This window comes from Catharus ustulatus, chromosome 4 (genome assembly GCF_009819885.2).
Source record: "Catharus ustulatus isolate bCatUst1 chromosome 4, bCatUst1.pri.v2, whole genome shotgun sequence".
Taxonomy (NCBI): Eukaryota; Metazoa; Chordata; class Aves; order Passeriformes; family Turdidae; genus Catharus; species Catharus ustulatus.
Genome location: NC_046224.1, coordinates 63,842,133 through 63,868,375, shown reverse-complemented (window position 1 = coordinate 63,868,375; position 26,243 = coordinate 63,842,133). Strand labels below are relative to the sequence as shown.

Below are 26,243 nucleotides of genomic sequence, written 5' to 3'. Positions count from 1 at the left end.
CAAATGCTGGCAGGATATTTAACAGCTCATCCTCACTATACTTATTTCACATTGCAGATAACCTGATCATATTAATTGATGACACCACCATTTTAAGGTGTGCTGGGGTACTGTGCAAAGACTTACATGTGTGAAACACTCAGAACATCAGTAAGCCACAACTGAAAGTTATAAAGCTCCAAATCCAAATTTTAAAAGGTGTCAGGATGTTTGCCAGGACTTATCAAAACTTGTGCCTTCTTTCAGTCCGCACTGAACCACATAGCAGCCCTACTTGACACAGGAGCCTGCAGAAACTGGGAAAAAAGCCCTGTCTCACAGCCCTGGTCCCTTCAGTACATGGAAATTACCAGCTCTACCTACAAGAGAATATTCTTCAGATTTCCCGCTCCCCTACCACAAGGAATGCTTCTTCTGGAGATAAAGCAGGGAGAAAGCACTGAGCTTTTCTTATCTTGTTTTTCTTTAGGCAAGTAAGACAACACAATGGTGAATGCAGCCTAGAGATACTTCACTATTTTTATACTAAAGATTTCTTTCAATGGGCTTCCAACTTCAAATATTTCTAAAACGAAAGTCAGGATAAAGAAGGCTGAAGATGAGTTCCAGATTTGCTTCCTTCTCCTTGGATCCTCCATGCAAGTCTTCCATTTAGTACACACACCATGCCAGGTGAGGGACAGGTCAGAGGCAAACAAGGAATTGGGAAGTTTCAGCTAAAACATACCTTTTGCCACACTGTCTGGGTAATCACTCACTGCTTTGTTTCCAGGACTTTTGTTCAATCTCACTTAACTCATTCTGCCTAGGGTACCCTTTACTGTCCACTGCCTATGACCCCAGCATTTGTCACTGAATAAAAACCCAATAATTTATTTATTTCTCCTTATTACTCCTTTGTGCTCTGCAGAAGTTGGTCAGAGAGCTCTAGTGAAAGAAGAATCCACTACATCACATTACTACTGTTATTTTTCGTAGGCAGAAGGGTAGCAAGAGATTAGAAAGAAATTCCCTACCAACCATTGTTTTTGAGAAGGAGGCATACAGTGTTTCAGTGTTAGGCTATCACAATTTTTATGGCAGTTTGTATATACAGAAAGGTTTTAGTCTTTTTCCTGAACAAAAAAGAAGTTGAAAAAATCAACACCTTCTTCACAGGAAACATTTGAAAGGTAACTGTCATGAAGACATCTGTGCTTGCATAAGCAGAACTAAGCCAGATTAAAAGCAGGGGAGAACAAGTATTTAAGGAAAGTAGAATATGAATGCTTCCATTCACATAGTGGAATAGAATTTAATCAGGACTTGTGAAGTTTACTGCCTTAATAACGATCATTCAAGCAAAAATCACTAGTCTCTCCCGTTTCTTCGGAGCAAGCAGGAAAATCATAACACTATTAACTAGGGGAAAAAACTCCATTACAAGTAAACCCAATTGTCAACATATGAGAAGGAATCAAATGACATCCCTATGTTTAAATCTTACTTAACTCAGAGGAGTAGATGCCATGATAGGACTAGAATTAAGTCTTTGGTGTCCACATTTCAGTATTTTGTGCACTGTTAAAAATTAAGAACCAAACGGAGTATTTAATTCCTGAAAACATTCCTCACCAGATTATAAATATTTTTATGAGGCTATATCAAGATCTTAAACTAGTTGGTAAGGGTTCCTTTGAGGTATTTACAAGAGTTACTTCAATGAAAAAAAACCTCCAGGGCAGGGTGCACCTTTATGCACAACCTAAATAAAAAACCACCTCACTGAGTGCTCAGTAATGGGGGGTTTCAACAAGAACAGAGGCAGGAATTTCAGATATTCATTAATTGCTCCTTATTCTATCCCAACAAAAAATATTTTCCTACCCCAAAATGTTTATTTAAGGTCATTATTTTAAATAAACCAGATTTAGTGGCATAGGGAAAACTCAAGTCCAAAGGTTTTCCTTTTTACACAGTACATTGACCCCTGCCCTCATTATGGGCCATAAACATTTATGAGAGTTAGTCATCAGCTTGCTGAGACAACATATTTTATCTAGTTTCCTACAGCCACATATCAATAAACTCCAAGGAGCTTTCTGTAAGACTGAATCTACCCAATTCTCCTTCACCCCACATCCTAAAAGGTTTCTTGTGTGTGCTTTAACAGATGTAAAAAATAAGCACATGAAATAAGCACTTAACTGTAATAGATCAGTAGTAAAAAATTTCCTTATACTTCCCTCTTTTTTCCTTATCCTCCTTCTCCAGTGGTTTTAAAGACATTAGTTGTTTCTGCATCCATAAATATCCCCATCCTAACTATGTAAACAAATATAAGAGGAAATTTTCAAAGCTGATCTTTGCCATTTGTCACGCTAAAACAAAAGTTCTGGTTTTTTTAAGGAGGATTTTGACACATTAGATTCCCAAACTAACCCTTACCAGCTGTGTGTGGCTAAGTTCATCTCAACTCATGTGCACTGCCACCTTGCTTGTGGTTTAGGTTACATTTTCATCTTGAACAGACAACAATCACATGCTGGAAATGAAAAGAAAACAAAACCATTTCTCCCAGTATCCTTATGATACATGCAACTGGTGATTGCCCAGATGATGCACTGGGGAGCTGAGAACAGTTCCCTTCCAGGTCCTGGTCGTTCCTATGAGAGCCACAGGCAAGTGTGAGAGTGGAGACTCTGAGAACTCCTTTCAGAGGGTCCAGAAGATGTGACAGAAGATCAAAGCCATGTCTCACACAAGTGAGGAACAGTGTGAGGAAGGGAAGCTCATGATAGTTTCCTGTGCTTGGCCCCTCCCCAACACCTCCCTGCCATGAGGTCTAATTGTCAGCTGTAAGAGAGCTGTTTCTATCATGGAAATTAATTTGAGGATAGTCTGATTCCTGCCTGGAGCTGGAATCTGCTTCAGGTTATTAAAAAACCCTTCAAGACAGCTGAGCAGAGTTGGGAATTAGAACAATAAAAGGATTTCTAAGGAGATACAAACTGTTTCTAGACTGGCTTATTTTTCAAATAACAATTTTCAGTTCAAGAGAGTATCAACCACTTATTTCAGCACTTTTGCATTAAACATTTACTGTGCCTACACAACACACAATTCTTGGTGGCTCATATGTAAGAAGAGTTACTTGATCTAATACTGTAGTCCACTACCCATAGGTGTAATTCTTACCTAGACAGCAAAGAAAATAAAATCATCAACTCTAGCCAAAGCAAAACCCACTTGGTTTACTGGAAGTAAAGCTCACATGAGCACCAAACTCATATCCCAGTGCACAAATTATTCACTTTCACGCTAATCACTTTCAAAACAAGTTGAGAAAAGCTCTCTCAGTACCACAACCACTGTCATGTGAAGTCACTGCAAACTGGAGGAAGCATCTCTCTGGAGTTGTTTCCTTTCTTTCACCATTATTCAGTCTCTGTGTTTCAGCATTTCTCAGACATTAGGTATATGCTTCATTAGATCACTGATCCAGTCACTGCAATGGATTTGCTATTTAAATTCATCATTCCCTCTTCTTACAGCCTTGGATCTACTTAATGCCCCTCCTTGCTCCTTCTTGTGAACACTGTCTACTGTTCCACGACAGAAATAATGACACAAGCATACGCTGAGACCAGCAAATCCTGTCTTATAAGGAATTGCATTTCTATAGGTGCTTTGACCTAGGATTTAAAATTAAAAACAAAAACAAACAAACAAAAAGAAGGCCAAAGGAAAAGACCTAAATAAAGTGCTACCACTTAAGAAGCTGAAGTTTAAAATGTCACACAAACTAATCTCCGTAACTCTGGGAGATCATTTCCTTTGTTCTTATTTTAGTAATTACCAATTCAGTAAGGAAGAGATTTTCTTCCTACCATGTACAATACCTAAAAAACCAGGGAAGCCCTTTTCTGTTACTATTTTTTGACCCTAAAGTAGAGACATACGCCTCTAAAAACCTCTGCATTGTTTCATTTCCATTTACACAGAGTAATGGTGTAATATATCCCCTGTAAGATGCAATTTCTAAGCACTGCATGTGTTATGAGTGTCACTATATGCAAAAAGAGCTACAGAAATGTCTCTGCTATAACTGAAGTTTATAGCAGCACTTGCAAAACTGTACAGGTCTGCTGCACCAACAGCATTTTCTTTCTTCTCTTTATTCAAGTGTTGCAAAGGTTTCTTTTGGTACATGTCACCTGAAAGGGGTTTCTTTTGTTACATCTTACCTGAAAGAAGATACACAGAGCTGAAATTCTTCTCCAGTTTGCCCAGGAGCACAGTAAGAAAGCAGTCAGATGAGAGAGAGGTCACATCTTTAGAGCTTTGGTCATACACCACCACTTCCTGCTTGCAATCAATTTCAATCTGAAATACAAGGAACTCTGAGTAAAACAGGAAGGAGGAAGATGATTAAAAGCACCATATTATCACCTCCATCAGGGTTCACACATATTTCCTATAACAGCAGTTCAGATATATAGATTTCTTATGCACCTGTTCACTAAAGAGATTTTATTTTATACTTCATAAGTCTCTCAGATTTAATTCCCTGGAGAGTTTGTAAATTGATTACTTGCTGCAAGTTGAAGCCCACTCCACAAATTTCTATCATTTGGTAATTTTACATCACTTGTGAATTGCTCTACCTTCAGTTAGGCTGGTGGATTTGTTTAAAAGCTGAGCTTTTTAGAAGATGGTCCTGCCTCACTTTCTCCTTCTGAGGGTTTTGTACATGAACAGTAAAGACCCCTTAAACTGTGGCCTTTAAGCCACACGTTTTGGTTACCTGCACAACTTTATATATAAAATACGCTTTAGATAATAAAAATAAAAAGTTTCATTTTTAACATGTCAAAGCAAGAACATAATAGATTATTTTTGTACCCAAAACAAATGAATGAAATAATGAAACAAATATCAATGGATAAAAAAGCCCCAATAACCCCTCCATACAGACACAACACACAGAGATACACATTAATTTTAAACAGCATAGCTATTTTCTTTTCACTGCTAACACTATGTGGAGAAAACCCCTCCTCCCAAACAAACAAAGACCAAAATTCATTGAACTGCCCCCATGAAAAGCACTTTAAAGAGCAAGTAGGAGCCAGGACTGACAGAGAGGCAGTTTCTGGGCAAACCAAATGACCACTTGCTAACAAGCCCCACCACCACAGATCCCCAAGAATTCTTCAAAGTTTAGGAGAGAATGTTTCCTGCCTTAATTACATACATTTGAGAGACTGCTTTGCAAGACACACGAGAACCCTGAGAACATTCTTTCTGAGTAATTTCTAAAGATTCTACCAAAAATCCCAATGATAAACTGAATAGTAACCAATTCCCTCATTGATCAGGTAACATTTCAGCTAAACTCAGTCCTTTAATTTTGTTGGGTTTTGGTTGTTTTTGGGGGGTTTTTTGGTTGTTTTCTTTGTTTTGGTGGGTTTTTATTAGTATGTAATGAAATATCTAAGGAAAAATTATTACAAGTTGCTTTCCAGCCACTCCTTTAAAAAATACAAGGAATAAGAGGAAAATGACCCCTACCTTGTGTTTTGCTGAATGCTGAATGAGCTCTGTGATCAAAACTTTGTCCTGCTGCAGCCTGCGCTTCATGAGCTTGGAGCAGTTGATGTTGATGGCATCCAGGATGTGGGAGGTGTTGTATTCCACAAAGGGGCGGCTATCAATCAGCAGCAACCTCTCTGTCCCACTCTCCAGCAAAGCCACCAGCTTCTCGGCGACAATGACTTGGGTCCTGATCATCTCATCGGCCATGACAACAACGAGGCCTCTCTCCCCACCTCCCTCTCTAATTTGCTGCGATGATGTAATGGCTGTGTACTCAAAGGCTTAGCCACACCATTGTACTGGAAGTGTATGAGGTCATGCTGGTAGTGACTGGTAAAAGAAAAGTTAAATCCATTTTCAGAAAGAGCTCTTGGACTGAATGTCTCCTCCTGCTTCCAGTTGATGTACAAAGGGTTGGCTACACAAAGCAGCCCCTCGCGTCTGATTCATCGGGAGATGACTACGGAGTAGCCATTTCACAATTCACACAAAAGATGCTTTCTGGCTGCTGCTGCATTACATCATTCTTTACCTTTGCTCCCACCCATCAGCTTTACACCAGACTGAGAGCCTGTGAGAAGGGGAAGATGAAAAAAAAACAAAACACAAACCAGATGAGGCCATGAAACTTCACAGAACAAAACATTCAGCTCTGAGGCTTAGCTGTACAGTGGGCCATATCATGGAATAAACACATTCCTGAGGAGTTCTCCTCTCTGCTGGATGTGCCAGATACCTAGAGAGGGCATTGGCAACTACAGCCTCTGAATCCATTCCAACGATCTTGCCTGGACAATTATCTTGTATTTCAGGCAACATACCCTGCCTTAATTGCAGACTTTTGTTGCCACTAGCTCTGCCTCTTCACAAGACTTTGTTAGAACATAATTAAGAGATCCTAAATCAATAGCAAAACTATTTAAACGCATTTCAGCACTGCACCACTTAGTAAGAAGCAAAATTTGTTTTTAAAACACTTAAACATTTTAAACCTTAAACATTTTAAAAGTTTAAAGACTCGGAAAATATTTCATAAAACAGCACTGCAAGTTGGGGAACTGAAACTACACAAAAGAAAGGCTCAAATTTACATCCTCTCTGAAGGAAATGCTTGACTAGAAACCAGGACAAGATGCCACATCAGGACACAAGCATTTTATTTGAATTAATCACCAGAGATGGACGAGATCTCACACTACTGGAAGGTAAAGCCGTGAGCACTCTTCTGTTCTTCCTGGAGCTGTGTGATGCTTATGTGAGGTGTGTAACCCCCAGCACTCATGTTAAATAATCTCTGAAACCAACGATACTTCTCTAAAATTAGATCCTGACAGCATCAGAACAACATCAGCTGAAAGAGCAGCAGCAGCAGCAGAGCAGTAAAACCCTGACACCTTTAACCCTCTCCTGGTACCACTGCCTCACAGCTGCCCTCGGGCTCCTCAGAGTCTCCCAAATCATGTGCTGATGGCACAAGTCCTCCCAGGAACACTCCTCAGAAAGGACCCACCATGAGCTCTGTCCTTCAGGGATCTAGTTGACATTTCAACTTAGATTTTATAGTGTTGACTTGCTGCTTCTGTTTGAAATGTTTGTTTGTTGTTTACATTAATTGCAAGAGAAGTAATGAATTCAAACTATCAGTAGATTTATATCAAAAGTCCTGTTACACAAACAGGCCAGTTGCATTTGGCAGTGGGAAATCCCAGGTCCGAAGATGTTTTGCTCTGTAGATACATCGTACAAATCTACATTTACACAATCTTAAGCAAAATAAATTGTACAAAAAGTACAAACTTCACCTTAACAACCCCAAAGAGGAAACTGGCAGTTGTTTCATGAGTTTCATGTGGCAATACAAGAAAAACACCAGCTTCCACATAGGCAGACATTAGGTTGACAAAATGTGATTTTTCATTTGTCCTTGATTTGGTGCTGTTGTGATAGTGCTGTTAAGCTTGCCCAGATAAATGGAAGCACACAGTAGCAGTGAAATGCATATTGCTTTAACTACAATAGAAACATTGGAAAACATACTATACCAAGTTTTTATTAAGTGTTTTAAAGAACCTGGTTGGCAGGTGTGCTCCCCCTCAAAGAGCAGTCATTAAACACCAGTCTCAGGAAGGTATCAAAAACAATTGATTATCAAAATGACATTTTGCAGGAAGGGAAAAGTAATCTTGATAGTTATGTCAATCCCTCCCCTGCCCCAGGAAAAAAGTATTCTGCAATTTTAAAAATTTTTCTTAATGTTTCCTGTCACAAATTTTGATTCTCTTTTATTCACATCAAAGGTTGCCAGATACCAAATCCACTGAACTCAATGAAAACTTTTCCACTGGCTCTAGTGGGAATTGGCTCCAGCTCCTTTGTAAGCTAGACAGTTTGTTCGTGAACTAGACAGTTTGTTTTGATGGATAAATTGCTGACTTAAAGTCCAAGTAATAACAGGAAAATAAAGCAGCTGAGAAAGTACAGAACTCTAAAACGATGCAGTTAGAATCTGTTTAATCTTTAATTTTCAACTTTCAGTTTGGGTATGCTTCTTATCTTCTGAAAGATTATGTTTGCTGTCTCAGCCTTCACTTTCATACAGCAACAGAAGTTTGTTTCAAAAGACTCTTGTGAAGAACTCAAACCAATCGTATCTGGTAACAGGGTAAAGAGCATATAAAGAACATATGGCAAGTGGGCTTCAGTCAAGAAACCTTTCAAATAGCCCTATTACCTTAACATACCAAGTACCTTGAAAGGATTCTGCCCATGACTTGAAAGCCATGAACTTAACAGTGTCAGGTAACAATATTAACTTAATAATGTCACCTAAAGTTATTGCAATTGAAGTCTTATTTCGACAGGAACATCTCAGTGGTGCAAGGTTTTTCTTTTAATTCTCTCTGCCTCTGGAACTACCAGAGTTTGGGACTCTTCCCTGGAACCTATCTAAACAAGAACTGGCAGCCTCTTGCTTTAGGTAAACACTTGAGCACTCATCCCCTTCCTCATGACTGGTCTTATCATTCAGCTTCCCTTTCTACTTGTGACTTAGATCTCAATGGTATTATAGTGCCTCGTAAAATGATGTCATATAATGCACTGCCCCAAACAGGTCATTATTGCTGCTGACCTTAAAGTTAGGAAGTCATGCTAGTCACAAGGTGTTCAGAACTATGAAAAGTGATCCATAATTGAGCCATGAGTATCCCCCCCGAGGGTCATTCTTGTACCCACTGGGAACACTGCATGGCTGCTTCCTCCTTCTAGGGGGACTGCAACACTGGCACTTTTAAACAAGAAAATTAAACATTTAACTCACTGTGAAATGAGAAAGATCTGTTCCACACTTGCCCAGTGCCTTTACAGCTTTTCCTTATTGTTTAAAGAACCAAACCAACAACCCTCTCACTATCTTGCACACAAACAACAGTGGATTACTAATGTTTACATGTTTGTTTAATGCTGCCACAGAACTACAAGATCTCTTGCCTCAGGGATTCCTGTCCCCATCCCAACTGGCTCAGATGCAGTGAAATAAGCAAGTGCCACATTTTCAGTTATGTGGTTGAGTTTGGTTTTTCAGTCACAATAACTCACATTTTGTATGTACTCCTAATTTCTACTGCTATCACTTTGACTCCAAGCAGTTCCTTTCCATCACAACAGGATGATTGTTTGAGCTCTCAGGTTTTGGCTCATATAGAACCATGGAATTATTTAGGTTGGAAAAGACCTCCAAGATCATCGAGTCCAACTGTTAAAGTAACATTGCCAAGTCCACCACTAAGCCATGTCCCTAAGTTCCACATCTATACATCTTTCAAATACTTCTGGGGATGAGAGGCAGATGTTTTAGGAATACATTTTAAAAGTTCTCAGAACAAGAGTCTCTAATTCTACCCCAGTTAAGCAACTAGCAAAGAACTTCTCAAATCCTTGCTACAATTTTGAAAGACTTCTGCCTCACCTAAGAAGACAACTTGAAGTTGAACCTTGCTGTCATAAATGCGTGGCTACGTCACTAATGCCTGCTTTGTCAGGAGCCTGCAGCAGTGCTCCCACAGACACCATGCACAACACCAACAAAATCACTTTACAGCACCTGAAGGTCCTGCTGGGTAGCCTTTATGAACTCAGCTGAGACATCTGAAGCAGCAGGGTTTTTTAAACCGTGTATTTTTCTACTCAAAAAGATGGAAATAAATTGTATTCTGGATGGTTCCTTTTCCCAGTGCTACGAGAGACTAAGTGACAGCTGAGACAGGTCCAGCCTTTGCTCAAGATGCTACTCAGCGGCCAGAAACACACAGTGTGTATGGAGCACAAGGGAAATAAAATTTTTAATTGAAACTGAGGCATAGCTGTTCTTTTGAATTCAACAAGCAAGGCAGTAAAGTCCAGAGATCAACAACTGTGTAATAAAGTGCAAAGTCTGGGGAAAAAAACATTAACTGAAGTTAGAGAAGAGTAGGTATTACCTGCTGTTGTGCAGAACACACAGGAGTGAGATAACAAATCTTGTCAATTCAAAGAGCTCTGTTAACAATGGCTCATGCCATTCCCTCAGCTCAGGGGAATGAGGGTGTCTTGGGCTTTTTGGATGATTCAAATAATTGTCACTATCTCATAAACACATCATTTCCTCATGCTTCCTGGCAGGGAGGTAGAAGAACAGTCACATTCCACCCCCATCTGAGCATGCTCCACTTTGGTGCAATACTGGACAGCAGCACAGAAAGTCACTTAAATAGAAACAACACATAGATTTTTTTTTTTTTAATAATGTCACTCATAAAAAAGAAACACTTTTAAAAATTTTGCCCTGTTTTCCTTTGCTTATCTATGGGTGCTCCCTCTTCTACTTCTAACACATCTGTACTTTGCTCTATATATGCAGTCAAAATGCATAGTGTTAATTTTCTCTTTCTTGCAGAAACACCAGCCACTTGCATTTTAGATTACACACTCTACAACCATGAGAAAGGCAAGTGTAATGCATTGGAAAAAGTAGATGAAGGCAGATTTTCTATTCAATACTCTCTTGTCCTTCATCCTGCTTGACTAATTGCTCAACTTTGATTACTAGTTCTAAAGAAGGCTCCCCACTTCACTGTGTTCACCAATCTGAAAGCTGACACAGAGTCAGAAAGGAAATCAACCTCTTACAAATACTGAATAAAAGACATTCAGTTAAGATCCTTAATGTCACTCTATTTCTACACCTACTGCTCAGCAACATTTTTACCAATGGCACTCTGAGACAGCTGGGCTAAGCAAGAGGAATGGGCCTTCCACTTAGATAACAGATATTTCCTGTCATACAAATAGCCATATTTGAAATAATATATTATTCCAAAATTAAACCAAAAAGCATACCAAACCACCACATTTTCCTGACCTACTCAGCATAGCTCTCAAACATCTGCAGTGTTCTTGCAAATATCATCCGTGCACCATCACCATCTCTAAGCAATAAGCCAGGTTATCATCACTTGCTTTTACCAAAAAGCCAATCTCTGCCATTCCCAGTGAAACAGTAAATATTTATTAAGTGTGACCACAGGGAAACCTGACTGGCAGAACATGGCCTCGTGGGAAGCATTAGAGCTGGTGTTATGTTACATCACTCTAGTCAAAAGAGACTCAGACTTAATCTGGGGACTCCCTTCTCCACCCATATGAGCGAGAAGCTCTTTCCATTTCAAAATCCTTTCCCACTCCAGGTTCACAGCATATAGGTCTGTGGCAACCAGAATGAAAGATTACTTAATCCACTTCAAGCATATCCTATAATACATTACATTTTTAAGTTCTTATTGTCCAGGACACTAGACAACCAGGAAAAGTGTCAATGGATTTTTAAAAGATCATTCTCCCTCTATGACCTCCAAGTCAAAGCAATTGGAAATTCTGGAGTATGAATTTTTAATGAACTCATTATTACTTAATGTCAAAAGTTGCTACTCACCTACATTTAAGTCACAATTTATATGGGCTGAACAGGATAGAAGGTGGTCCACATAAAGGCCAGCAGAAGGAATTACCTAAACATAGGAAAATAATAATAATATTAATAATAGTAATAAAATCCTTATTACAAGATTTAAAAACACCAAAAGAAGCCCAGACAAACATCCCCCAACCCAAATCAGGAAATGGATTTTACACTTTCAGTGCAGTCATTTTTCGTACAACTCCCCCAGACACATGAAAACCTAGGTGAGAAATTATTTATGAATGCTGACATTCATTTACATGGAATGTCCAAAATAGAAAGTTATGCTGCACTGATTTTCTAAAAGAAAAGAGAAAAAACCACCACAGCAAATCTCTTTTTAAAAATCCCCAACAAAGAAAAAAATGACCAATGATAGCCTTCCATACTCTAACACATCTCACTGCTGGAAAACCAATGTGTAACTTGGCATTAACAGGTGATGCATTTGCACAGAATTAAACAAATTCACAATCTCTTGATCAGTACCTATTCATGTAAAAGATTGCCACAAGTAAGTGTGAATACAGCTGAATTTTGCATGGACAGAGAACAATGAAACAGAACATTTGTGCACTGGGTGAAACTAGTGTCACCAATCATTACACACAGTCATACTCACACAACTTCTACCCAAAGCACCTGCTGTTCCAACAGGAACAAATTAAATCACAACTTTTACACAAGGAAGCAAGAATAAACACATCAGTGTCATTTCCAAACTCTTTCCTGGGCAGCTAAACCTAAGATTCAAATCATGGCTGCCAAGAGACGACAGCTTCCCTTAATCACTGTGATATAAACCATGGCAATAAACACAGTGCCTTGCTGTGAGATCCAGGAATGGCTCTGGAGCATGGAGTAAAGGACATGACAACTGAGAAGAGCCACCCCAGCAAAACGCTGAGCATGTTATGGTGAACAGCCTGAAAACCCACAGCATCCCACAAGGAAAAGGACTACAGGGATCTCTGTGTCATCCACGCCATGCCACGGCTCCTTCTGCCAGCCACACCTCTCTAACGTTCTCACAAACAAACCAGCTCTCCCTTCAGGACACTATATTCTGTTTTCCACACTTTAATAAATACGTGGAAATCAAGTTTTTAAAGCAGCCCCCAAGATTCCTCATTTCACCACAGGTCATGATTAATTCTGCTGAAGAGCAGATGAGAAACAAAGTATATACTTAATTTCGACACAGTTTACGGGAAGAAGGTGTCACATTTTAAGAACAGGATCCACTCATGATTGAAGACTGAGCTGCTGCAACTTCAGCTATAAGCATTAAGCACATTTGGAAATTCCCTGGCAAAGCTGTTTAAGGAACAGACATTTCCTGTAATTTTCAGAAACATTTTATATCCCCCCCTCCTTTTTAGTCCTGGTGGTAAGGAGGGGAAGAGAGAGAGAGAGGATACCATATTACCATTAAGTGAAATATGAATGAGCCACCCAAGTTTAAAGTGGAAACTTCAGCTATTTGTGCTTAGGAGAAAGTTTTTTAAAAAGTCTTTCATCATTAAGAGGCCAGGATTTTTCTGCTGACTTTAGAAAATTAGGGTGAGTTACAGAAGGATATAAACTTGTCTGTATACTTACTTCTGGCAAATAAGAAGTCCTCCAGGCCTTATTTAAATACCTTTTTCTATTTTCCAGAATTAAAAATTGAAGCCTTTTTTTCTTCTCTCTTGCTCAGGGCCTTCCCCAACAGCAGCTAAACAAACCCAACCAGTGGGGTCACACAGAGCATTCCTCCCACAGCAGAGCGCGAGAATCACAGAGAATGAGGAGAATCGAGCAAGAGAGAAACCAGGGAGAGATGGAATAGTCAGATGTGACAGCATCTCTCTAAGGACCTCACCACCTTCCTCTTCTTCCTAAAAATCTAATCTTGTATTAAGTATCTGGTATAAAATTTATAAAGTTTTACTTAAAGTAAATTAGAAAATTATTTCACTTATCTATGCAATCCAAGTCTGAAGAGATCCAATCCACAACCACAGCATATAACACATGAATTCACAAACCAAATTAAAACTGAGGGACAGTTGCCTATCCCCCACAAAACACATCATGAGTGCTACTTCGGCACTGTAGACCAAATGGCAAAGACTGATCATGTAACTGTGACCAATTGTCCACACTTGCCACCCTCTATTAGCAACTGTATAGTAGCTTCCAAAAGCACAAAAAAACCAAAGTAACCCAATGAAGAACTTAACATGTTGAACAACATGTTAAGATGTTGACCAACCCCAACAGCGACTGATGTATTTTACATGGCCGTGTTTCTGCTGAGAAACAGTAAAAGAAGGAGTGCTCTGAAGTGTAGCGCTAAATAAATATCAAGCACAGCTGTTGTAATAGTCCATGCTACTCCTTTGAAAGGCTTACCATGAAAGAGGGCAAGATGGGACCCCAGAGTCTTCAGATAGTGGTTAATTTTTTCTGCATTTTGCCTAATGAGAGTCTTTGAAGGGGTGACACCCAAATACTATGGCCCTGAAAATAAGGAGCCAAAAGCCAGATTTAAAAAAGGGCAACTGTGATCTGCTTCATGGTCACTGTATGATAAAAACAGAAGGTGGATCTGAAACCATTGAACAAGGACTAGGATGGATTAAAGACAGAGGATAATGATGGTAATTCTGTTAGGGAAATTAATCAGAATAGCTTCTGGGCAAGGCAGGGATGAGTTTCTTGCAGCAGACTTTTTATTGACTCTTCTCTTAAATTAAACTGAATGACTAAAATGAGTCAATCTCCTTTAAGAACAGAGACTTGTAAACTGCTTGTGTGGTACGGTACAACGTGGGTTAAAACGTTCTGGTCTTTCACCCATTTGAGGAAATGACACCAGTTCTCCCGGAAGGCAACATGCACATTCAACCCCTTCACATCAGGGCATGAGAAAGTTTGGAAGGAATTTTTTTTTTTTTTTCAACTGTCAACATTAATACTTTGTTTCTTCCTGCTTGTGTCTGAAAATACAGTACTGCACTGCATGCATGTCCTGTGAGCTGTACAGGGAAATATCTACAAGTTTAAAAAAAAACCAACTAATAAAACTGTTAATTAAGCCTGTGGTCAAACTCATTTTAAAAGCCTCTGCATGCTCTAAACAGAATTAATAATGCCACCAGTGTATGCTACATAGTGATAAAAGCATGCAGAAGCATCTTCAGAAGGGAGGTTAGGCCAAATAAAACATTGACATTACACATATGTAAGCTTAGCCCTACTTATTACAGCAGTTAAATTTAATTTGGTTTCTCCTTAAATGACATTTGCATGGCGAGGAAGCAGAATAGATGGGCGGAAAACAGCAAGTCCACAAACATGGTACAGTCCAGCTATCTTGAAGTGGGAGCAGACAAGCAAACTTTGAGGAATATGCTGTACAGCAGAGGCTCACAATTAACAGGCAGAATTAAATCAAGTTGTTATACATTCCCAGAAATTAAACAGTTGCAGGAATCCTGCTAAGAGGCCTCCCATTCTGGGCTGTTCAGAGCAGCGAGTGGTTCAGGTTATGATATAGAGTGATGGCTGAATTGCAGATGAGGCACAGAAAGCAAATTAACAAACCTCTAGATCCAGATGATTGTGACTGAAATCTCTCACCATGGTGTACGACTACTGACAGCTCACACTCTGGGAACAGAACATGGTTTCATACCTAATTTGTACCCACAAAGGTAATTATGATGGCTTGCTTATTGAAATTGCTTTCAAATATTAATTTAATTGACAAGATGGTACCAACAGGGCCTCAGTCGGGAACAGAGGCAAGAGTTGTGGTACCTCACTGAGCTATGATCCCAGTCACGTGCTCTGGTGTGTCTTTCCCAAAGGATCCCAAATGTTTCTTTGAATTTGAATCATGTTATACCAGACCTGCAGCGGTGCCAAAGCCACATTTCTAACATGGTAACCACATGGCTGGAAAGAGAAGCCACATACATCTGTACAATGGGAGAATGAGGGCAGAGGATGACTTCTGTTCCCCAGCTGTGCCTCTTACATCACTACAAACATTACTACTGAAGTAGAATCACAGTCACAAAATGGTTTGGGTTGGAAGGGACCTTAAAGACCATTTCATTTCAACTCTCCTGCCATGGGCAGAGACACCTTCCACTCCCAGGTTGCTCCAGCCTGGCCTTGGACACTTCCAGGGATGGGGCAGCCACAGCTTCTCTGGGCAACCTGTGCCAGGGCCTCAGCACCCTCACAGGGAACAATTTCTTCCTAATACCTAAACACACCCTGCCCTCTGTCAGCTTGAAGCCATGCCCCCTTGTCCTATCAGTCCACACCCTTGTGCCATCTCTTGTAGGTTCCCTTCAGGTGCTACAGAGGATGAAAAGTGACCTAACCACAAAATACAGAAATGCCCCTTAAGAACAACCGACAAAACGCAATTACCATTTTATGTAGTGGGCAAGAACCAAAAGGGATTGGGATTTTTTTAATTTTGAAGGGAAAAAATGCCAAACCAAGGGAGTAAATTATGTTGTTGTTATCTGATAGTAATCTTACTCAAGGACCAGGGTCAACAAGAAATCTTTCATAGCAGCCTCTCTCGGTTTATACCAGAATTTTGAATATCAGAGAAGCAAAACTCCCTTAAAATCCACCCGCATTATCCCATCTGATTTGTGCTTACATGCTCTGTACAAATCTATAAACAAGATGTTACATTTCTTCAGAATCTGTAGGGGTGTCTTGCTTCACATAGTCCTTTAAATAGGAACCAGAAAGGCATTGACTGTTGTCAAAGTAATCCCAAGCCTGAAGACCTTATAATATTTCTGCAATAACTGAAGCAAAATCAAGAGAATAGATTAACTTCAGTGCATGCAGAGCCAACTAAAATACTTGGAAAGAAGTTTATTATCCGCAAACTGCAAGATCCTTGTAATTCTTAGGTATTCAGCAACGGAAGAAGCATCAGTTCCTTGTGAACAATCATGGATCCATCAATAAATAATACTGATTAGTTTTAATAACTTACTCATTGTACATAAATTCCTGCTGATACCATTGGCACATGTTCTGGCAATTTTCAGACAGACTTCCAGTCTGCATGTGAGCAGCCAATAGGAACGAGGTGGGATTTGGTAGCAGTCCTGAGGTTTTTACCTCCAGAAACTGATCCTGAAGGATGAAGGTATATGATGGGTGGTCCTTAATCACTTCCTTTATGTGAAAACTGAGGTCAGAGTAGAAAAAGAGCCAAGGAAGGAAGTCTGCAGCACCCCTCAAACACCAGCCCCCACCTTCCTGAACAACTCCTTTAACAGTTTAGAGGGTTAACTTGTAGTTCAAATGAAGCAGTCAGAGGTTGGGATAGAAATAAACAGCTTGCACAAGCAAGATACTGTGCTATTAAGTTTTTATAAGTGACTTCAAAATTAGGTCAGTCTAATTTGTGGCTGATACTTTGTTCTTTCACTACTATGAACTCACAATGATGTCAGTCTCATGTTCAAACATGCCACATTGAGCAGCGTACAGGCTTCCTGAGAGACTCTCTCAACCTTCCTTTGTGCAAAAGGCTTCTGCCAGGTTCTTAGCTCATACTTTACTGACTCAGGCATGCCACTCCAGTTTCAAGGCAGTTACACTGGCTTCCCGTCAAATATTGCACAGTTTGGGGTTTTTTTTCCCCTTCCTCTTCTATTTATTAAATTTTCTCTAACTTTACTAGCTGGAAGTTTAAGAATACACGTCCATATCCAGGTTACCATTTTAGGCCTCACCTTCCTCATATCATCCAGAAAAGAACCACTCACTAAAAGGTGTGAGAAACAGGTGTTTTAACTAATTCAGCCCAATAATTTCAATAACTGAAGGGGGCCTACAAAGGAAGTCAGGGAAGGGCTTTTTACAAATGCATGTAGTGACAGGACAAGAGAAAAACTGAAAGAGGATAGGTTTAGATTAGATATTGAGAAGAAACAGAATTCCTTCCCCGTGAAGGTGATGAGGCTCTGGCACAGGTTGCCCAGAGAAGCTGTGGCTGCCCCATCCCTGGAAGTGTCCACGGCCAGGTTGGACAGGGAACATTCTCCCAGACAGGCACAATCAGGTTTTTGTGTGAATATTCTCTTAAGATGAGGGAACAAAAATTCTTAGCTGAGAGTAAAGGAAAACCCTCTAGAAACACGATGGTAGGTAAAAATACCCCACAAACCAGGTCACTGTTCAAAAACGGCCATCTGCAAGTTTGTTCTTAGTAATCCCAATTCTCACCATTTGACTCAAGTTTGTGCCTGTCAGTAAATATCTATACTAAACATTGACTCCAGTGAAGATGCACACATTCTATGTTTCCCACTGTAGAGAGTTTACCTACAAACATTAAACTGGAGCAGAAGGAAAAGAGGGAAAAAAGTGGCCATTTTTATGCTGCTAAAGCATTTCTCTTGGGGCTACACTATGAGAGATGTAATGCTAGCCCAGGCTTTCCCCCCTCTCTCATTCATGATGTCGTGTTTCACAACTTATACAGACATTTTTATTTGGGTTTTTTTGTGGATTTTAAAGTATCATGTCAGTATGTTCAAACATGTATTACATATTCATGGAACAATGCTATTGCATGAACCCCTTAACGTGCTTAGAAAAGCATCCCACTCCGTCTCAGAAAAGGCACATCATCCCACAGTCATTTCCAGCACCACAGTAAATCCCAGGTACCTTATGAAAGAAAACAAACAGATGTGGTCCACAAGAACTGCATATCTGACAGATCCCCGCTGTTCCTGCTGCATCTGCAAGCGCCCAAGGATACAGGAAAGGCAAGTCTTGCAGGGAGAGGTGATATCTTTTATGAGAGACATTAATATGAAGCGATAAGGAGAGGGAGGGCACGAACTCCAGAATGCACAAGCCCTTCCTCACATACACTGACGTGAAACAGAACCAAACTGTGACACAGAAACAACAGCCAAAGCTTCCAAAACATCTCCACATCCAGCCTGTCCCTCTTCCCAAACAGGAAAAGAAGTCCAAAGCACATCCCGAAGTATGTAATAAATTACGCACTGAATCATATTCCTGATGGAAACTGTCTGGCTGAAGTCACACCACTGGAAATATGTGATAGAAGACAGAAAGAAACCTAAAAGATAGCCTCAAAGAAAGAACACTCCCCCCACCCAAATTCTTGGAGTTAATACCATGACAAGAAAATCCTGGAGTCATCACGAAGTTACTAGATTTTTGGTAGATTTTTCCCATAAACAAACTTTTCCCTGGATTATAAAGTTGTTTATTGCTATTAACTGACACTTGACGTAGCTTTATATTCACTGCATTTTTTCAGGATTTAAGTGAAGTTTGTGTTCCTGAAAACTTGCCTGTCTTCTCCAAATAAGTCAGTTGAAACTGAAAAAATTCTCCTTACAAACCCTTTTTGCAGTCTGCTTGAAAAAAGTTTGTATTTTCTGAAAAATGAAACAAGCAAAAATCCACACAAACAAACAAAAGCTCCCACAAAACCACCATAGTTAAATAATTTTCCTCTAAAGTATTTTCCAGGTTAGTGAAAACTTTGACCATTTCCAGATACAACTTAAAATGCAGTGCATTCACCAAAATTGTAGAACTAGAAGTTTCATCCTGCAATTCAATGAGAAGACAGTAACTTTAAATTAAAACCAATTTTCTTTTCCTAGAGTTCCAGGCTGACTTAGGTAGCAGTGAAAAAGAGAGTGGGTGAGATTAAGCATATTTGACAAAGATAGCAGGTGAGATTAAGCACATTTACCTTTATAAAGTCATGACAGAGATAGATGTAGCTGATGTGTTTGTTACCTGGGGTCATTTTGCTCATTTTTTAAACTTTATTTGAATTGCAAAGAAATGTTAGCTGGAACTGGTTTGCTCCTGTTATGTTCTCCCCAGGAACACCCAGTGGCATGAAAAGATTTACCCTTGGTGCTTTGAACCACAGAGTAAAAGGACCCAACTCCTACCAACAAACACCAAAAGCATTTCAGATGTGCCGACCAAAGCGAGAAATCTTTTCCAGCAAAGACTTCATCCCTGACTGCAACTGCCCTCTCTGATAGGATTCTAGCACAGGTCAAAATGTGCAGGAAGAGAGCTGAGCGCACACATAGAAGTGGAGGTCACCAGGAAAGGGGGGAAGGAGAAGTGCTCCTCCCTCCCTCTTCAGGCTTCTTCCTCTGCAGCCGCACCACCCGACTCAAGTCGGAGCAGGAATGCCTGCGCCATGTGCTTCCAAAGGCAAGTGATCCACAACCTGGGAGATGGGAAAAATCAAGCACAAATCCAAATAATTTTTTAGAACATCTATCTACATTTTAATGTAGATTAGACTGCCTTGGAAGAGGCAAAATAAATAAAACCTATGACTTAGATCCAGAAGAAAATGTATCTAGGCTACCTGTGTCTACAGTGCCTATCCGGAACTGAAGTATTCTTCCTAAACTTGTTCTCACCATCAGCTTAAAGCACAGTCTTGTCAAGGTTTAGCTTTCTGGCACTCTATTGAAAGCATAACCACATAAGACCTTACTGAGAACCAGCTTTTGGTTTGGCAGGGAGACCACCTGGCATCAAAGGTATGCTTAAGGCTATATCCATGAATTTTAGTGAAAAAGCAAGAAGCCACAGGTTTTAGGGGTTTTTTAATGGTTTTGGCAGCTAAATTATTCTGATATTCCATGCATGCTTCAGTGCAAGGACAGTATGCAGGGGAGTTGTTTAAATCTAAGACTCATGAGCTACCTCTGAACCAAACCACCAGTGTGGTGCTTAAGCTAGCCTTGATAAAAAGGAAGGTTTATTTATGCAAGTTCACCTCATGGCACAGCTACAGAGCTTTCCATACCAAAGCTAAAACCCTTCCTCCATGGCAATCCATAGTGTAGGGCAGATGGACTTGGCTGAGCATCTCCAGTTGCACTGTCCCAGAGTGCCACATCCAGAATGATTTGTTCAGCAATTGCTGCCATTACAGTACCAAACACTGGACAAAGCAGAGATCTCTAAGCTTGTGTTATTACTCACGTTCAGATACACAAAGAGTGTAAGGAATGGAAAATAAACTTGCCACCAGCACAAACAGGTGCAGACAGCAGAGGCTGTGTATGGAATTGAGTGAGAAGTATGCTGAATAACTAACGGAGAGGAAAAATACCCTAGTGCTCCAAGAAGATGAACCCAGCCACTGCATACTAACCTATAAAATGTACAGTATCCCCCAGAAGGTGATACACCTTTGGCTTTAAACAAAGTATGCACTGCTTGGATGGGAAAAGGGAACTTGGCCACACAGAATTCCCACTCCACTGGTACAAATGGATGGTGCCTGGGCATGAAGGTCCAAAGTCCTGCTGCGCACACTGAAGTACAGCACTGTACCATATGCTGGACTGCCGTGGATTTTTGGTGTGTTTGAGGTAAAACGCAAGTCAGTAGTGCCTTTCAGCACAGGTCTGTAGAGTCAGGTATGAGCCAGCCCGAGCGTGATGATTGCTCACAGTCTCAGCACAGCGTCCTTGTACTTACACAGCACAATAGGGACGCTCATTACATGAGCACCTTCCTCGGGGCTATTCACTCAATCAAGGAGTAATTATTTAACCGCAATCCCATCTCCTTTGCATTCCCGTTAAAGACAATCTTATGCAAAAAGGTAAGAGCTTGGCTATGAGTCCTTGGCCCAAACATCCTCCTGCCAGTGCTGTACTGCTTGCCAAGCCCTCACTGTTTGTACTTCAGAAGTTTGCAGCAGACAGACTGTGCCAAATCCAAAGAACTTTGTCATTAAAAAAAACCTAACAGTAGCAAGTGCTCTCCATGCTTTGCTAATCTTGTCAAACTCTACAGACAATTACAGTTAATAAAAGTGTTTTTAGGAAGCTTAATGACAACTTTAGAGCCAGAGCAACTCTGCTTCAGGTAGACTGGTATGAAGAAAGCAGCAGGGAAGTAACTGTCTCCTGCTGTACCTTTAGCCTGACAAAGAAGAAAAGGACTCCCCAGGGAAACTGCCCTACTTCAGATGGCAATTTAAGTAGTACAGATCTACCCAGGAACATCAGTTTCTCTCTCTGCCTGCCCAATGAAAATACCTTTGCTACCAGCACCTGAGCTTGTAACCACAGAAAAAGCATGATCCTTCTCTGCATGAGATACTTGAAAGCATTTGAGGTCTTTCTTCCAAAAGGAATAAACAGACAAAGTTCACCAGCTCCAAGAAGAACACCTGAAAAAACACTCACCCTGTCCCAACTCAACAAATACAGAGATGTGCAGTAAAATGGCCTGCTCCCCTACACTTGGCACCTACTACTGCATGTGACACCTAAGACTTAAATCAGTGGTTCCCAGACAGGGCAATGAATAGTCTAGGTAAGTATCTTTTAAGATGTCTAGCTTGAAAAAAATCATAGTCATATCCAAAATTCTTTTGGTGAACAACTGACATCAACTGACAACAACTGACTTAGAACTCATGTTTCTTTTTAGGGATAAATGATCACAGAGGACCAGATTAAGGATTTGAATATGGGTGCCTTATTTTTGTGTTTTTAAGTCACGATCAAATTCTCCTGAGGCCTTTCACAAGCTGTATATCCATCCACCAAGGCTAAAGGTACTCCACCCAACCCATATGTTTTTCAGACATTCAAATACATTCAGGTCTATCCCCAAGAAAACTTTTCTAAGGAGCAAGTTCCCTGTCTGAACCCAACAATTAGATTACCAGCCATTTCAGACACAGACAAAATTGCAAAATCTACCTCTAGACTACTGATGCCCCAAGCAGGAATGGTGATGCATCCACCATGGCAGAAGCATTCAGAACTTCACAGAGAGAACAGCCTGGAGGTAACAGTGCCATCAGGTTTGCTGAGATAGGCATCTTCTGATTGTCTCACAACAATTAAGAAAACCTTAAAGTTAAATAATTATGAAGGAGAAGAACAACGCTGGGCCGCCTTTTATGATTCACAGGTTTCAACTAAACCATAAAGAACAAGAGATTAAGCCTCCTGGAAGGTCTGGTAATTTTGTTACCTTATTTATATTGGCATAATGATCAACTGTGATTTGATTTTAATTTTTTAATCCAGAGGAGTTATTTAATCTGCTATAAAACTATAAATATAACTAAATTGTTTGAGGCTGACATCCTCACTAAGAGATAAATAAATCTGTGGCATCATATACAAACAGTTCAGTGAACACGCAGCATTACATATTAGCATCTGAAAAGACACAGTCAAAAAGTCCTATCAGAAGACTTGGCCATTTGTTGTAGCTTTGAGTTTTCAAGAAAACCAACCCCCTGAAAATAAATCTCCATTCAACACACACCATGTGCACTAAGTTCCCAAGATAACACAGCAACAACAGTGGTCAAGGGATTTGTCCTGATAGAGAAGAAACAAGTTTACATGTAATGTTTTAGGGACTGTCAGGAACCATCAGGTGTAAACCAATCACATTGACAGCTCATCTCATCTTAGACTGGTGTCTCAAAATTTAGCTCTGTTAAAACCTCTACAGCAAACCTAATCACACGTTAAGAAAACCAGTACTGCTTGTAATACAGTCTCAAGAGAAAAAGCAGAAAGACAGAAGTTACAGAAAAAAAATGTGCGTTTGTTTAAGACTTACTTTGAAAATGTCATCTTATGCACACCAAATGTTGGCATCATAAACAAAAATAAATTCTTGCTTTTAACAGAAGTAACTGAAAAGACAGGCAACTTAAGATGTCATTACACTTTCTCCTAGATTTTAACTACCACACATTGCAATAAAAACAGTGACAGAAAGAAAACATGATTAATTGATGGGCAGTCTAGAAAAATGCGACACTAGGTAATGGTTTCACCCTCAAATCAAGTCAGTGCATGTTTAGAAAATTTCCAGTACCCTCCTGAAGGAATTCAACTACCTGTTGCAGCCAACAGGCTCCTCTTTTTCAGTTTTCTTCTCTTACATCATCTTATGTGATGGATTTCTCCACATACTTCTAGATTAGAGTTCTTCTCATTTTCCTACTTCATCCTAAGACACTTCAAACCACACAGAAGGATGAAAAATGCTCACCTAGGCACATGATTGCTTCCCTAGTAGCACAGTAGTGTTTCTTCTTGCCTTAACTATGCTGCTCACACCTATACACTGCAGCAAATGTAATTTTTCAGACCTGTTCTTTGACCGGATGCATCTTTATTTTCTTCTTAAGCCATATAACATGACATCAGACTGTCACCTGTGTCACACTCCCTCCAAACCACTATTTGATGAACTCTTTGGTGTCAGTACTAAGACTATTTGTGCTGACCAGAATTGCCTAGGTGAACACTTTGCCTCTGGGACCATCAAACACAGCAGTCTGTGACTGGCCTCCTGGGTTCTGTAATAAATCTCTTTAATACTACATGGAAGGGATACTCTAAAAGAAGTGTACACTAAGTAAAAATAAGCTGTGTCTTTAGTTTTACATGCCAAAGCAAACAAGATTAGTACTCCACAAAGAAAACAACCAAGTTATTTACCACTTTGGAGTTTTACCAAGTATGTGATACAACCAAGCTAAAGCTGGGGATTTTAGGATATTTTCATTACAACTTGTTTTTTAATAATTGGGTCTCAAGACAGCACTAATTTTGCAGAAAAAAGATGCAAGCTCCAATACCTTTTCTCTACTTTTGGAGTAAAACTTGTTAATCATTCCATCTCATAACAGTGATCAAAACAAGATGAAGAAACACATATTTTGATAGCAAGGCCTCTGTGTTCAGCATTTCATAAGACTTTGGCTGTAGAGATGCCATGTCATTCCGGACAGAGCGTATCTCAAAATGGAAACCTCTTCAGAAGGAATTTAGAGAATTATGTTCCCCAAATGAAATGAAGACAGCTGACACAGAAGCAGTGATTTCACTCTACTGTAGCCAGCCTTCCTTAGTTCCATTGCTAAAATGGCACTGAAGTCAACTGAAGCCCTCTGTACACAAGGAACCACATGAACACTGATGAAGAAAAGCCTTCTCCTAGGGGAAAATAAAAACAAATCAACCCCCAAGAGGGTCTGTCAGGGAAGGAAGGGAGGAACAACAGCAAGGAGGAAGAAATCACTACAAATCTGGCATCTTTAATTCAGAAAAACATCAGAGCTCATGCAATTACCACAAACTAAACAAGGATCACAGTTACTGTGGAAAAGGGGGAAGAGCCCAGCCAATTCTGTTAGAGAAGGAAGTAAGGGAAATACCATGCCAAGCACAAGAAGAATTTAATTTGATGGAGAATCTACATTCCAATTTAGCCATTGAACCACTGCAGGTCATGCCAAGGGACATTTTTTGTTCCGTGTTTGTTCTTTATCTGGTAATAGGAAAATAAACTTTTTTCCCCCACTCCTCACTAGAAGAATCTTACAATATGTTGGAAAGGCAGGTCACTGCATCAGCTCACTGTTGAATGACAGTGCCCATAACACAACCAGTTCACCACACTCCTGGAAGAGCTCCCACCAAAACCCCTGCCATGCTGCTGTGCTTCAGAAATGGTGGTTAAGACACTGCTGGTCGGTCCAAAAGATCCTCAATTCAAGGAGGGAGAGGAAATGAAAAGCTGCATGTTTAGCTCCCAGCTGAGTCTGGAAGTTGTGGAAGGTATACATACCACTTCACAAGGAAAGGGAACAGGAAGCCATGAAAGAAAAGAGTCATTATGTTGAAATGGTAACATTTTCGTGAGGTTACACAGGCCAAATGAGCATATCCCAGAAAAATGTGAATCAAAGCCTTGGTAAAGAAACAGAAAGCAGTATAAGTGACAGCAGATAGAAAAAAAGGAAAAAAAGGAAAAAATAAACTTTAGAAGAAAAAAAAGTATCAGATATAAGAAAAATCCTAAGAGTTAATGCACAAAAATTGAAGAGTGGAATTAAATTTTATATTAGTACCTGGATAACAATAACTGAGAAAGCAAAAATAGGCTTCTTTGCAAGGGCCTCTCTTGCACAGGGTGCTGGCAAAAGCTAAGTTCAAGATGGATTAAGTCAGGACTGACACAGTAGAAGAAGAGGGGAAAAAAATTGATTAACTAGCAGTAAGCCACTATGTTCTCAACACTTATGAGGGGATTAAGTATTTAAGGGTTGAGCAGAAAACAGAAATATGCAATGGTTTCTAAAGCAAGCTATTCCAGCAAAGGTACAAAGTGTTCGTAGAAAGTGCTATATATGACAGAAAAGAAGGAAAAGACAGAGAGAGAGCTTGCTGAACTTCAGTAGCAGAACAAGTTAGTTACAAGCTGCCATAGAGAGTCTCCAGCAGACCTTATGACAGGCACAAAGGAGGATATGATAAGAAATAAGGGAGGACCCAGAACCACCCTTCTCTCCCAAACCCAAACCCACCATTAAATTTTCTCATGTGTCTTTGAATGTGTCAACATCATTGCTTGAAGGGATTTTATGTAGAATTTCAAGAAAGCTAAATTTAATGATAAATGTAATATTTACAACCATGTGCACCCATTCCCTACCTGAGGACATGTGAAAAAACCTTCAGAGGAGTAGCAAAGCGGAAAAAAACCCCAAATTGATGTGTCTGTTGATAGTAACAACATTGGATGAAGCCATTGGGAATTAACCACTTTA

General features: G+C 39.9%; 1 protein-coding gene across 4 annotated transcripts in view; it reads right to left on the bottom strand.

Moving 5' to 3' along the window:
• Positions 1-26,243, bottom strand: part of DUSP16 (dual specificity phosphatase 16) — a 57,722-nt gene that overhangs the window by 19,645 nt on the left and 11,834 nt on the right. For 2 of the 4 annotated variants that reach the window (XM_033058246.2, XM_033058244.2), the window contains exons 2-4: positions 11,546-11,621; positions 5,554-6,148; positions 4,227-4,365 (exon numbers count right to left, since the gene is read on the bottom strand). In XM_033058246.2, coding sequence (XP_032914137.1) covers positions 4,227-4,365; positions 5,554-5,784 — 370 coding nt within the window. In that variant the 5' untranslated portion in view covers positions 5,785-6,148; positions 11,546-11,621. Of the gene's footprint in view, positions 1-4,226; positions 4,366-5,553; positions 6,149-11,545; positions 11,622-13,174; positions 13,358-13,969; positions 14,473-26,243 lie in introns of those variants that run through there. The other 2 variants (XM_033058245.2, XM_033058247.2) reach the window with 2 other exon arrangements.